This window comes from Cyphellophora europaea, assembly GCF_000365145.1.
Source record: "Cyphellophora europaea CBS 101466 unplaced genomic scaffold supercont1.11, whole genome shotgun sequence".
Lineage (NCBI taxonomy): Eukaryota > Fungi > Ascomycota > Eurotiomycetes > Chaetothyriales > Cyphellophoraceae > Cyphellophora > Cyphellophora europaea.
The window spans coordinates 338,410-351,129 of record NW_008481799.1 but is presented as its reverse complement, the minus strand read 5'-3'; the positions used below and the strand labels follow the sequence as shown (position 1 = coordinate 351,129).

General features: G+C 53.8%; 6 protein-coding genes across 6 annotated transcripts; 5 read left to right on the top strand and 1 right to left on the bottom strand.

The window, feature by feature from the left end:
- Window positions 1-100: 100 nt before the first annotated feature.
- Window positions 101-1,240, top strand: HMPREF1541_09794 (uncharacterized protein; the record flags this gene model as incomplete). The annotated part of the gene is made up of 1 exon (XM_008714467.1): window positions 101-1,240. One exon carries the CDS (start codon window positions 101-103, stop codon window positions 1,238-1,240), a length of 1,140 nt encoding a protein of 379 aa, XP_008712689.1.
- Window positions 1,241-1,637: 397 nt separating this feature from the next.
- Window positions 1,638-3,450, top strand: HMPREF1541_09793 (uncharacterized protein; the record flags this gene model as incomplete). Its single annotated transcript, XM_008714466.1, has 2 exons — window positions 1,638-1,988; window positions 2,038-3,450. The coding sequence occupies 2 exons, from the start codon at window positions 1,638-1,640 to the stop codon at window positions 3,448-3,450; spliced, it is 1,764 nt and encodes a 587-aa protein (XP_008712688.1).
- A 948-nt stretch (window positions 3,451-4,398) lies between these two features.
- Window positions 4,399-5,478, top strand: HMPREF1541_09792 (uncharacterized protein; the record flags this gene model as incomplete). Its single annotated transcript, XM_008714465.1, has 1 exon — window positions 4,399-5,478. One exon carries the CDS (start codon window positions 4,399-4,401, stop codon window positions 5,476-5,478), a length of 1,080 nt encoding a protein of 359 aa, XP_008712687.1.
- A 330-nt stretch (window positions 5,479-5,808) lies between these two features.
- HMPREF1541_09791 (uncharacterized protein) lies at window positions 5,809-6,977 on the bottom strand (the record flags this gene model as incomplete). Its single annotated transcript, XM_008714464.1, has 3 exons — window positions 5,809-6,057; window positions 6,185-6,637; window positions 6,804-6,977. The coding sequence occupies 3 exons, from the start codon at window positions 6,975-6,977 to the stop codon at window positions 5,809-5,811; spliced, it is 876 nt and encodes a 291-aa protein (XP_008712686.1).
- Window positions 6,978-8,247: 1,270 nt separating this feature from the next.
- HMPREF1541_09790 (uncharacterized protein) lies at window positions 8,248-8,772 on the top strand (the record flags this gene model as incomplete). Its single annotated transcript, XM_008714463.1, has 1 exon — window positions 8,248-8,772. One exon carries the CDS (start codon window positions 8,248-8,250, stop codon window positions 8,770-8,772), a length of 525 nt encoding a protein of 174 aa, XP_008712685.1.
- A 2,469-nt stretch (window positions 8,773-11,241) lies between these two features.
- HMPREF1541_09789 (uncharacterized protein) lies at window positions 11,242-12,288 on the top strand (the record flags this gene model as incomplete). The annotated part of the gene is made up of 1 exon (XM_008714462.1): window positions 11,242-12,288. The coding sequence occupies one exon, from the start codon at window positions 11,242-11,244 to the stop codon at window positions 12,286-12,288; it is 1,047 nt and encodes a 348-aa protein (XP_008712684.1).
- Between the last annotated feature and the right edge of the window lie 432 nt (window positions 12,289-12,720).

Below are 12,720 nucleotides of genomic sequence, written 5' to 3'. Positions count from 1 at the left end.
CTCTCCGAGGGATCTTTGAGGAGGCACAAGTCGCCGTTCGCCACCAGACAGCCAGGGTCACCACCACCTCAGCGAGATCACTACCCAAAAATCAGGCGAAATGTCTGAAACCACGACAGTCACGGCACCCCCGTTCCAGGTGGAGGGACACGGCAATGGACAGGAGGGCACGGCGTACGGGAAGCTCAGATATGTCGCTGATGGGCATACACCAGAGCCATCACCACATAACTTCCACCTGCCAGCCATCGCCGAGTTTAGCGATATCCGTCGCGTACACCTCCACAGCATGCGACCCGTGCCAACGATAGACCAACTACAAGCATATACGGAACACCCCCAACTCCCCACCCACGGGTTTACAGCAATTGACCACGCAACGACTCTTCACTCCGCTCCGCACACCATATCCTCATGGAAAGACCCCTCCCTTCTCGCGGCCCACTATATCCCAGAGACCGAAAGCATGCTCAAGCGCCTAATCGGCTGCCGCACCGTCATCACCGAAACGCTCTTGCTCCGCTCCAATCTGTGGTCTGAATCCGACGCCCTCGCCCAGCACGCTGTGCAAGGCGAGGCCACACCCACCAAGACCGCCGAAGACGAAGCGGCTCAAGAACGCAAGCTTTCCGAGCTGGAGACTGGGTTCCCGCAGTTCATCGGCTTCAATCCGGCGCACGGTGGCGCGAGCCCGGCGCCAAAGATCCACATCGACTTCGCGCCGAGCGGGGCGCGCCTGCACGTGCGGAACTACCACCCCACCATGACGGCGGCGGCGCGGGACATCGTTGCCGCCGAGGACAAGCTTGTGGCGGAGGGCAAAGACCTCGCGGCGCACTACAAGAATAGCGAGGGGCCGAGGTGGGCACTATACTCTATCTGGCGGCCGTTGAAGGTGGTGAAGCGGGATCCATTGGCACTGGGGGACCCAAGCACGTTCGCCGAGGGGGATTTTGTCAGCTGCAATATCAGGATGCCGTACTTGGGGAGGGAGGGCGTGGAGGATGCGCACGACAGTGAGAGCTACGTGGCGAGGTACAGTGATGGGCAGAAGTGGTATTGGATCGAGGAGCAGAGGCCCGAGGAAGTGCTGGTTATAGGGTTGTGGGATAGCAGTTTCGAGGAGCCTGGGAAGTTGGGCTTTGGCGGCACGTTTCATAGTAGTGTTGACCTGGACGGGGCAGAGACAGAACAAGAGCCGCGGGAGTCGCTGGAACTCAGGTGTCTGGCCATCTGGTAGGTCAACGGCCAGTGCCAGGCAGTATTCCGCACATGAATGAGTGGCGATGCGTAGAGGTATCGCAGTAGGGGAGTACAAGAAGACGGATAGAGCAGCAACAAGCCACCTCGTCAAGAATTTTTTTCTGCAGTTTGTTTTTGCTGGTATCGCCAGCCAATCTGACTGCGCAAACACCGCACATGGTCGCCCAGAGTTGGTGGGTTCCAAGGCCTAGCAGGCCTGGGCAAAGGCTTGTCCAGACCGTATCAATGACGTTTCGCTGCCGTAATAGAATACGAAATAAAATACTTGGCCTTTAGACTTCCTCCCAACAACGCCCATACTCTGAATTCGCGCTGCCACCATGTCGTCGACATGAGTTCCTCATTTTCTCTCTGTGGAGCTTGACCCCGCCGACATGTCCAGCGACGGTGGCCAGGATCACCTCAACGGGCACAGCGCCGTCATTCTCGCGGCCTTTTGTATCGTCTCGTTCTTCGTTATCTTCCCAGTCAAGATCCCGCTGCCTGGTTTCGCCCAACGGCCCATCTTAAACGTCGCGCAGACATGTCGGATCATCAATGCGCAAGAGCGAAAGGCACTGGGAGCAAGGCGGCTGCATCTTACACTGTCGCTGCTCACCGCGCCGCTGATTGCGGTGATTGTGCTCTTGGCGACCACGACGATCCACGGGAGCACGATCAGACTAGGTATCGTGGGCGACGAGAACGTAAAGCCATATGAGGTCCTGGTTCTGTTCATTTCATTGGTGAGTAGACACTTGTCTGCATGTTCGACCCTGCTGACCACCCATCAAGGCCTACATATCGATCGCCCTAGATGGTACTGGCGCCCTCGAAGCAGTCGCCTTCTGGGTCTCAAAGCAGGGTGGAAGCTCAGGCCGCCTGCTGTTCTTCTACCTGTATGCTTTCTTCTTCCTTGTGGGCTGCATCGTCGGCAATGATCCTTTGATTCTCTCCGGTACTCCCTTCCTGGCCTACCTCACCGGGCACACCAGCCTTGAACCCACCGCCTGGATCTTCTCCGAGTTCATGGCCGCCAACACAGCCTCCGCTGTCCTTGTCTCGTCCAATCCCACCAACATCCTCATCGCCGGATCTTTCTCGCTCAATTTCCTGACAGGCTTCACAAAATGGACCATTCTGCCAACCGTCATTCCAGCCATTCTCAACTACCCCGTTGTGTACGCCATGTTCCATAACAAGATTCCCAAGAAGCTCACTCCAATGGATGTCAACCCATGGTCCAAACTACGAGACCGCACAGGAGCCATCTTCTTGAGTGTTCTAATGATCGTCACTGTCGCTGTCCTGGTTGGCACCAGCTTCGTACCTGGTCATGCCGTCGAAGTCTGGATGGTGACCGCCCCGGCGGGTATCCTGGCTTTCCTGTTCAACCTGATACGAGATTCTATTGACCAGAAAACCCAAGAGCGCACACGCCAGTCTATCTCCAACGACCCGGCAGCAGAGATGCAGTCTATCGCCCGCCACGACTCTTCCGTCTCCAATCACTCTCACCGAACTTCGCCCGTGGAGAAGCCTCCGCCTCTATCGCCACACCCGAATCATACCTCTGGTGTACGGGCCTCAAAAGACGCCCCATTCGAAGCCACACCGCCCACGACAAGCACACCCGGGGCCGAAGGCCCCATGACCCTCTCCACGCTCATCAACAACGTCAGCGTACGCTTTCCCTCCACAACTCTGACCCTACAACGGCTCCCCATTCCCCTCCTCCCCTTCGCCATGTGCGAATTCATTCTGGTGCGCGGTCTCTCGCAGCGTGGCTGGATCCGCGTCTTCGCCATCGGCTTTGCGCGCGCCTGCACCACGCCCGTGTCGGCCGTCTTCTTCATGGGCTTCATCTCCGCGGCCTTCCTCTGCCCGCTGGCCGGCACCAACATCGGCGCCACCATCATTCTGGTCGAGGTGCTGCGCAACGACGACTTCATGCTTTCCGAGGCTGTGCGTGGCGACGAGCGCGTACTCTGGGGCTGCGTCTACGCCGTCGCCATGGGCAGCAATCTCGGCGCCTTCAGCTATACTTTTGCCGGCAGTCTAGCCGGGCTGTTGTGGCGCGGGCTGCTGGCTGACAAGGATATACATGTCAGTCAGCGCAAGTTTGCCGCGGTGAATTTTGTGCCGTTGGTCATGCAGACGACGGTGGCGTGTGCCGTCATTTTGGGGCAGTTGTACTGGTTTCTCTGACACGGCGATACCTGTTGGAGAAGTGGGAAGACTTTCCTATCTAGTTAGTAAAATATGAGACTACGGTGCAAACCAGAGCCAGCAGCGTTCTGTCCACGTCCGCGCCCCTTCGGCGATGTGGTTGACAGTATATTCGCTTGAAGCACTTATTTCAGGGGTTCCGAGGCCTGTCCCTTCTCACAATGACACCATGAGAAGCCTTCGAGGTCTACGTCGACGTATCTAGCGTGACTGCGTAGAATTGATCAGGTTACGCTAGCTGCGAAACACAGTTTTCAAGCCGCTAGTATTCTGTGGATTCATGTAGTAACGTAGCGGCGCAAAACTGCTATTCCACCGCGGCGGCAACATGATTCAAGACCGTGGTCACAGGTATACCGAGCCGCAGAAGGACTTTCTATATGCAACTGACGCTGTCTCCAAAAAACTTCTTCTTCCAAGACCACATGCAGGCCCACAGAATGGTCCATAACGCCCCAACCATCAAGTCTGCTAGCAGCAGATAATTGCCCTCCAGCAACCCCCCTTGAAATGTAGCCGTTTCGATATGCCGGTCCGTCAAACTAGGAGATTGGTTCCAGTTCAAAAATGCTCTGTCGGCGCCCTTAGTAGCATGATTAGATCTAACAGAAGACACGTATAGATGCCATACTTATGGTGGTTCAACCGGTAGCTCATTGTGAGTGGCTCGAGAAGTTTCATAAGTGTCAGAAGTCCCGTTCAGAATCCGCCACGTGTCGAGCAGATGTTTCCACTTGACCTTGTGGTCCTTTCTACGCCACAAGCCCTAGCGACAGTTTCTACAACGCAACACGTCTATTGATGACTCAAAGTTGTCCATCACGCCTGTTGTCTGACTGAAGGGCGAGTTCAATCGATGACCGGGTGTAAAATCATCACATTGGACCAACCATACCCGTTAACGCGATCAATATCAACAGGAAGAGCATGTCTGAGCGTGGTGGCCAGCGTATTCCGCTAGTTGTATGGGATCCGCATAAGGATGAAATCCATAAGCTGTACATCGAACAAGGCCTTACACCGGGCCTGGTTATGAAGACGATGTACGAAAAGTACGGGTTTACTGCCAGCGTCTCTCAATACAAGGCTCAGCTTGCGAGGTGGGGTTTAAACAAGAACGCAAAGCGATCTGAAGCGTCAAATGATCTTGATAGAGATTCTGAACGAGAAATTGAGCTAGATGCTCAGCGGCACAATCGAATGAATACCGAAGGAGCCGTTCGACAACTAGTAGGAAACTCGCCCCGGCAACTTTCACCCCTAAGTCACATGCGCCCTGGTGGCGCAGATGGAAACATGGCCTTACATGCTTCCTCAGGAGACACTGTGCAATATGCTACAGGAGACCTCATGCAACCCTCAACCTGCGAAAGGTCCAACATGAACAACTCGGGAACTTGGCAGGACCTGCTGCCAGAGGGCTACCTACGTTGCGGCCCCCATGCGAGACCTCCAGCTACTGCGTTGCAAGCCGCGTGTCCGAATGGTCACCTGAGCATTGTGAGAACGCTGCTAGAACATGGCGCCAATCCCAACGCGCCAGTTAGTCCAGCCGGAAACGCCCTTACTGCGGCTGTTGCATCTAGGCAGATCAGCATCGTTCGGCTCCTCCTTGAGGCTGGCGCAGAGGTGAATGTCGGTGGCGACTCTTTCGCAACGCCACTGTCAGTTGCTGCTTTTCAGGGCCATGTTCAGCTGATCAGGCTCTTGCTCCAAGTTGGTGCGGACATCAACGGCCCATGCACGTATTTTGGGACACCTCTACTAGCCGCCGCGTCCAAGGGTCACGGGCAGGTGGTCGACATACTCCTGGACCATGGTGCAGATGTGAATGCATCCTCCACCAACCTTCGTCCTTTGCAGGCAGTGCAGAGGTCAAGTCGACCAAGTTACTTCCCGCCAGCCCTACCTCAAGACTTTCTTGGTTCCAAGGATGACACTCGCCCGATAACGGCTGCAGAAGCCAGCAATCAGATCACATGGCCAACACAGGACAGCAGCAGATAAGCCACAGAGCTAAGCTTCTCGGTCTGCCAGTGGTGAGAAGCCACAACGGAGTCACCGAACTTCTTCTAATTGCTACGGTCTTTTTGTCGATGCCTCTAGTATTCACCCCAAGATTTATCTTGCTCGGCTCAGTCGAACTCTCTCGCAGCTCTCCCGCGTGCCCTCCGAGCCCCATTCATCGCTCCCCTTCTGCAGTTTCGGTCGGAAGTACACACACACCCTCACAGCATAGTTCATCACTAGCCGCAGGGATCTGTTTCACCAAGATGACCCGCTACTACCCATCGCTACCACCGCTGATACCACTTTCCTCAGCCCCACGCCAGTCCACTACTCGGCATTCAACGTCAGGTAAACACGACTCAGCCTCTGCCGGACGTTGCCAAACGGCTCGATGATCCGCCCCGTCTTCTCATCCACCTCGGTGTAGTCCTCGGTGCGGAAGGCGCAGATGCGGTCGCCCCGCGTGCCCGGCACGGTCGGGTTCCTCCATATATGTTCGACGGCCTCGTGGAAGCACTCGATGTTGATGGCTTGGTAGCCGCGTTCTTTGGCGTAGGCGATGAGCCAGTTCGCCATCTGTCGTTTCGCATAGGGTTAGTTTCGTCCTGCGCTTGCGGCGGGTGCTGGGAATGGTTGTCGGAGCTTGTTATGGAATTTTTTTACAAAAGAAAGATGAGTGGGGGAGGGGTAATGCGGCCCTTACCTTCTTGGTGATGCCCTTCCCGTCTGCCGTCTTCCTCGTGCTGGTGGAGTTCCGCTTCAAGATCTGCCCGTGCGCGGTAGCAGCAAAGGTCGCCGGGTCACGCGGGTCTGTGATGTCCAGACGATGGAAGATCGCACCATACAGCGGGAGGACCTCCAGCAGCGGCATCAATTGGGGCATGTCGAGCGCGTTGGACGCGTCGTAGCTCAGCGCCACGCTGACGATGGGGCTGTCGATGAGGTCGTCCAGCTCCTCGCCCGTGGCGTCCGGATTCGACGTGTCCCACAACACCTTGCCGCCGGCGGCTTCGGCCTCCTTGGTGCGGTACTCGTATTGTGTGTCCAAGACGGCGAAGCTTTGTCCGTCCATGATCTGGTGCCGGAACAGGTATTCGCCCTTCTTGTAGGCTTCGTAGGCACGTTGGGTTTTGCCGTCAGGATAGCAAACGGACCACTGGTGTTGGTGTCAGCAGGGTGGAGATCAAGCCATGAGGTCAAGACGTTGAGCCAGCCAATGCAGCCCGGTGACGTGAGGGTTCCTCTGAGATGCGGCCGTTGATTCCTCCTTGGCATGGAGACCACAAAACGGTATAAAGAGCGGCGCGAGTGCTGAGACTTACAACGGGCGAGTGAAAGACATTGGTATGTATGACAATCGCTTGTGCGATGGGAATGTCCTTCTCCGTCAACCGGCGGATCTCGTACCGAGAATCAAACGGCGACGGGAGCGACGGCGTGACAGCAGAGAGGGATGTCGGCGTAGGGTTGGTAGTCGTCTCAGTACTGGTCGCCATGGTGGTCATCGGCCAAAGTGTCGAATATCAACAACGAGCAACTCTACGTGAGACACATTTCGTCAGCCCGAGGGTCTTGACTGAGTCTCTCTATATACATGCTCGGAGTTGGGAGGGCCCCATGCGGAAAGCTTGGGGCCATGTAAGTTATACCTCGCATTCGCAACCGGAATCCCAACTTGGACCATGTGTTTCGGCGCGGTTGTTCGTGTACCCAAATTTCTACTCAGGCGTCCCGCGTTGTGACAGGCCTCCGTTACTGGGACGCCTAACTCAGGCTCGCCTGACCGTGAGTTCTTTTATGCCGAGGTGCAGTTCTGGGGATGGATTATGCATGTTACAGAGTTTCAACACGCATATTATGGTGGTATTGGGCCTTGTGAGGCTGGTTGATAGCCGTTCGTGGTTGGGACGGTCCCGGAACCGACTGTGATGGACGCAGACGGGATCGGCTCGGCCCAGCCATTTCAGCTACAGTTGAGGTCAGCCATCGCGTTCTGGGATAATCTCAGCGATCTGGTGAATGGTACACTTCTGTTCATCATCTCGTCACGGTGATAGAGGTCCGCGGATGGAAGGAGCTGGGCTTACGAACAACTTCAGTGGAGATATTTTTTCTTGGGTCGTCTGTGTAATGCGGTTTTAGTACTATCCGGTTTGCACGACCCTCGTGCTCGACAGCACTCGCTGGGTATGGTGCTGACGCGTGCAACGGAGACTTCCTGAACAGTGAACACGGCGCTGTATATAAAGTCTGACGCCTTTTCAATCGAGCACGATCAGCACAGGAGGCTGCTTACTGGAGCACATGACTGTCCGAAGCAGATACGAGCAGATTGCAGCATGGTGCGTCTCTTTGCCGTATTACTCACGTGCAGATGAGATCTGATGCAGCTACAACTACCGTGGCATCAAATATACGCCTTGAAACAGCAGCAGTCTGTGTCCCGAAGCTCAAGCATTGTATATTCCATATACATCCGTTACATACTGGCTCTGCCTTGCCCGTCAAGTCGGCAGCTGCCGTCCATCAATGAACGTGACTCAAGATGAGGAATCATACCCCAGCCTGGGTTGAGTGCTCTGTTGGGCAGATTGTTTGTCACGATTGTCTTCACCCGCAATCCCTCGATAGTGAAGCAATATAACAGCTCCGCCCCACTAATTGTTTGAGCCTCCTCTTTATGTATGTCGTCTTCACATGCTATCAACACATTACAGCACGCCTTCGGTAACAACCACCAGAGTTTCATCGATAAAATCCCCAAGAATGTCTGCTCCGCAGGAAAGACGGACCCGTGCAAAGTCACAAGCGCAACTCAATGTGGAGGAAACAGGGGTCAAGGACTCTGCCGCCGCTCAAATCATTGTTGAGACCAAGAAGCAGCTGGTGGCTCTAGCTCATCTAGACCCCAGTGCTTGTGCTCTCATGACTGCCATTTCTCAGACCATTCTCACGCCAATCCTTCAATTCGCCAGCGAAGCCTACAAGACTGCCGACAAGGTTATCAAACAGACGCCCAAGGAGCATTTCATCATCGCCGACATAGTCTATAATGGGACTCCACACTCGCGTGGCTTGAGCGAGGCACGTGTACTGCTGATGGATAAGATTGCCGAGGAGCTTGTTGCTAAGGTGGCTGGAGGTGTCACAATCGAAGGAGTCGAGAAGTGGACAGAGGAGGGTTTTGCCAACAAGAATCAGATCGAACAATGGTTGGGTACGATTGTGAACGACATCGGTGGTGAAGGCTGGGGCCACGACGAGGACGAATTTGCCGGTGCGGACAAATAACGCATTCTGTAGGCCTGAGCGTCGCCTTATCGCATGAGCCACTCAGACCGGTGGATGGTATGACTATCGTCGGGCATCGATTGGTTAGGCAATGGTTATGGGTCTGTCAAGGATGTTGGTTCACGGATTCGGCGCTCAATCTCTCGGTTACAGAGTTGCATACAAAGCGAACCAGTTGACAACAAAAAACAACCCCATTGTTCTCTGAAAGCCTGTCCTTCTCGATTCTGGCTCCTTGGTAGACGACAAAGCCACAAAGGAAGTCTGAGCTCAACAAAGACTCACCGAAATGGAGTCGAGCAAGCCCACAAGCACGACTTCTGTACATATAAGGGTACTTCACGGAGCCTTTTTTTAATTCTAACGTACCAACCAAACAACCACAACCATCATCACAACCACATCCACAACCACAACCAGTCATGGCCCATCGTATTCCTGACTTCGACATGGACATTGATCACATGAGCACCAGGTCCTCATATGGCGGCTTGAAGTATATGACCAAAGTCATGGGTCGGCATTCCGCGGCGCAACTGAGAAACTCCCTTGGCCCGTATGCTGATGTGTTTGAGGATTTCTCCGACGATGAGTTGTGAACCGCGACTTGGTGAAGAGACTCAGAGGTTGCCTCAATAGCCACCACCATTGGTTTGACTTCTTCTCAACCGTTGAGGATGATGTCTTCGAATCCTTGTTCGATGGCCAGTCCTGATCTACCAAAGTCTTCTCATCCGCCTAAGATCCAATGATCCCTAGGCCGTCTCATCCCCAGGTCACACCCATAGCACAAAGGTAATGTATCTCACTCCCTGAAAACTCTCAATAACTCTTCCCAGTCCGTAATGTAGGTCGGGCACTCTTAAATATGCCCTGTGACTCGTCTATAAACAGCAATCAAGTGCACAGCTGCGACGAGAGCTCACTTGCTAAAATCGTAGACCCTGAGTGGCCTCCGGAGGGAGTAACAAGTCCTCCGCACTGTAGATCGAAGATGATACTAGTATCGTCGGAAAGCCGAGTCCACAGCGTGAACAAATCGCAGCCCAACCTTGACCTTAGTAGATTGCAATCAATGAAGGCACTACAGATCGAACTCATTTGGAATGGAGCACACCACTTGAAAAATCTCAAGAAAAAAATGAGCTACCGCTGTATCGCAGTCACAGTCGAAAGATGGTAAGCTAAGATACCAATGTATGTTGCAGCACGTAGCGAAAGATCATGTAGCTAAAGATGTACCTCGACCAAACTCTGAGCTCTGGCGAATCATGCAGGGGCTATACCTTGCTGCTTGACTCGGTCCATAATGCAGCGGCAAGTCTGACGGACATTTCGACAACCTGATAGCCTTGGAAAGCCTCCGATGTGCCAACAGCAGCGTCGCAGACCCGAGCAAGTACTACGCCGAGACACAATTCTGCATACTTTCCTTGTGGCTATGCGTTGTATACTTCGAAATTTTATCGACCTCGACAAAGACATTAAGCTGTTACCACAAAGTATCTCCTTTTCGCACACAAGACGACACTGGGTTGTCGATAATGTAATAGTTGCATAGCGGGTGTCGAACATAGTGGTCTACACTAGTTATGGGCTGCAGCTGCAGAGTTGTATAGATGGTTGCCTGAATCGCACGAGTCGGTTGGCGCCAAGACTTCCACTGCCTGGTATCCAGATGTGCGTTTGCCTCATCTTCATTTTCTCTCCAAGCACAGAAAACTGTCAGATACTGGACCAGTAGAATTCTCTCGGTTCGAAAATGATTGGGTATCAGCCGTTGCCACACCCTCAGCTTGTAATGAGGTGGACGTCTAGTTCGATTGAACTGCTCATTGATGCCTGCTGGAAGACTGCTTACTTCTTTCTCTCTTTGTACATCACTCAGACATATAAGGCAGGGGAGTTCTGTACCATCATAGTCCCCAATTTTCATGTTCTCAGTCAAGCACAATGTCATCTACCTAGCTGGCCACCTATTCTCCCTAGCAAAGGGACAAGCGTTATTACTAGCAGATGGGGATGGGTCCGCAATATGGCATAATCGTATACTTTTCCCGCGACCCAGGCATTATATACCTATCTCAAGAGCGCCTTCCGATCCGAAAGTATGAGATCCTCGACGTCGATGCATTACAAGTATCGCTCAACATGTCAGCGATGCACCGAAGCTGGGTGAAGAGGTCCCCAGCGAGTCACCTGGACTGCCTAGTGACACCTCCCCAGTCACTGTCACTTGTGAACATCTCAAAAGGTGAAATGTGTTTGCAGCGTCTTCACTGCTGCAGGCAGAACTATCTCACCGCCTGCGTCTATACAATCTAGACAAAACCTGCGCCTTCTTTCTGCCTTCTTCAGCCCTTGACAGCGCCTGTATCCCAACATTCTTGCCTTGCTCACTACATTGCACCACAGCAAGCACAGAACAGACTCTATTTAAATCAATACTTCATCAACAACACTTTCAAGATGTCTAGCGGTTCCAGAGAACACAAGATGCTGCCGCACAACGGCTTCTGCGTGTGCCACATCTGCCACGACCATGTTGAAAAGGAGGAGAACGAAATCTCTAGACATTACAGAACCGACCACCAAGCCACGCACCCGCAATTCGTCGGTCGTGGCCGAACCCCATACCACCTGGCTCGCATCGTGCCTCGGCAGGTGGCAGAGGACCTCGTCGGCGCGCATCGCGTGCAGTACCTCAACAACAGACAGAGCTACACCACCATCGACCAAGCACCGAAGACACCCTTCGCGAGCATCCAAGAGATGTCGGGGATGTATCAAGCCCGCGGCGTGCAAGTACCAGCATTCGTTGCGACCTTGACTTGGCCGCCCGTTGCCGCCGCTTTCTTCGCCCAGCCTGCTGTCCCTCCCGTCGCAGCCACTCCGCAGATCCAAGCCCCAACCGCTGACAGCGAGAGCGACGAGGACGGAGAGTACACCGACGATGAAGAAGAAGAAGAAGAAGAAGAAGAAGAAGAAGAAGAAGAAGAAGAAGAAGAAGAAGAAGAAGAAGAAGATGACCAAGCCGCCCTCAACAACGCCGACCACGACGACGACGTCACAGACGACAACAACGCCAATCCCGACCCAACCTCCATCACCGCCCCCGTCAATGAAGAAGGCGACACCGACATCTACACCCCCCTCCCGCCCATCCTCTCCTCCTCGGGCAAGATCGACCCGTGCCCGGACCTCGAACGCCCCGTCGGTGAACGGCACTACCTCTGCCACCCGCACTGGACCGCACACCCTCCAGGCCAGATCTACATCGGCAACCTCCGCAGCATGTTCTACCACTACGACATGTGGCATCCCGAGGCCCTCCAAGAGGCCTTTGGGAAGATGTACCACGACCGGTTCTTCTCCGAGGATCTGGGCTGTTTTCTGTGCGAGGATTATCCGACTGGTGACTTCTTTGAATTGGACGCGCATTTCATGGCACGGCATCCGAAGCAGCGCTTCGATATGGCTGTGGAGATCTTCCGGAGGTGGGCGCGTGAGAATTAGTGAGGCTTAGACAGGCTGCAAGGGAGCATAGAGCTCTAAGGATGGAGGTTTGTGTTGGGAGTATGGCGATACGTTGTGTACCAGAACATGGAAGGGATCCAAAGATGCTAGATTGTAATTATGAGTGAAGTGGCACGGTTAGGGAGTTCAGCCTCGGCCAACTTTTGAACATTTTTGCAAAAAGCGCAGTACAGAAGATCACGCCTAACATGTGGACGATGAGGGTAAGCATCCAGGTTCAATACTCACGAACAATGAAAACGCAGTCTGATTATTTTGTTTCCTCGACTAGACTTAATTTCATGGGCGAATGCTGCGCCTAAGAATACACTCGTGTGACCCATTTTCAAGTCAAGCCTCTCTCCTTCCCATCCACATTACAATATCCTCCATAAGCAAAGACTGATGCCAAAACCACCAGTCCTATTGCGG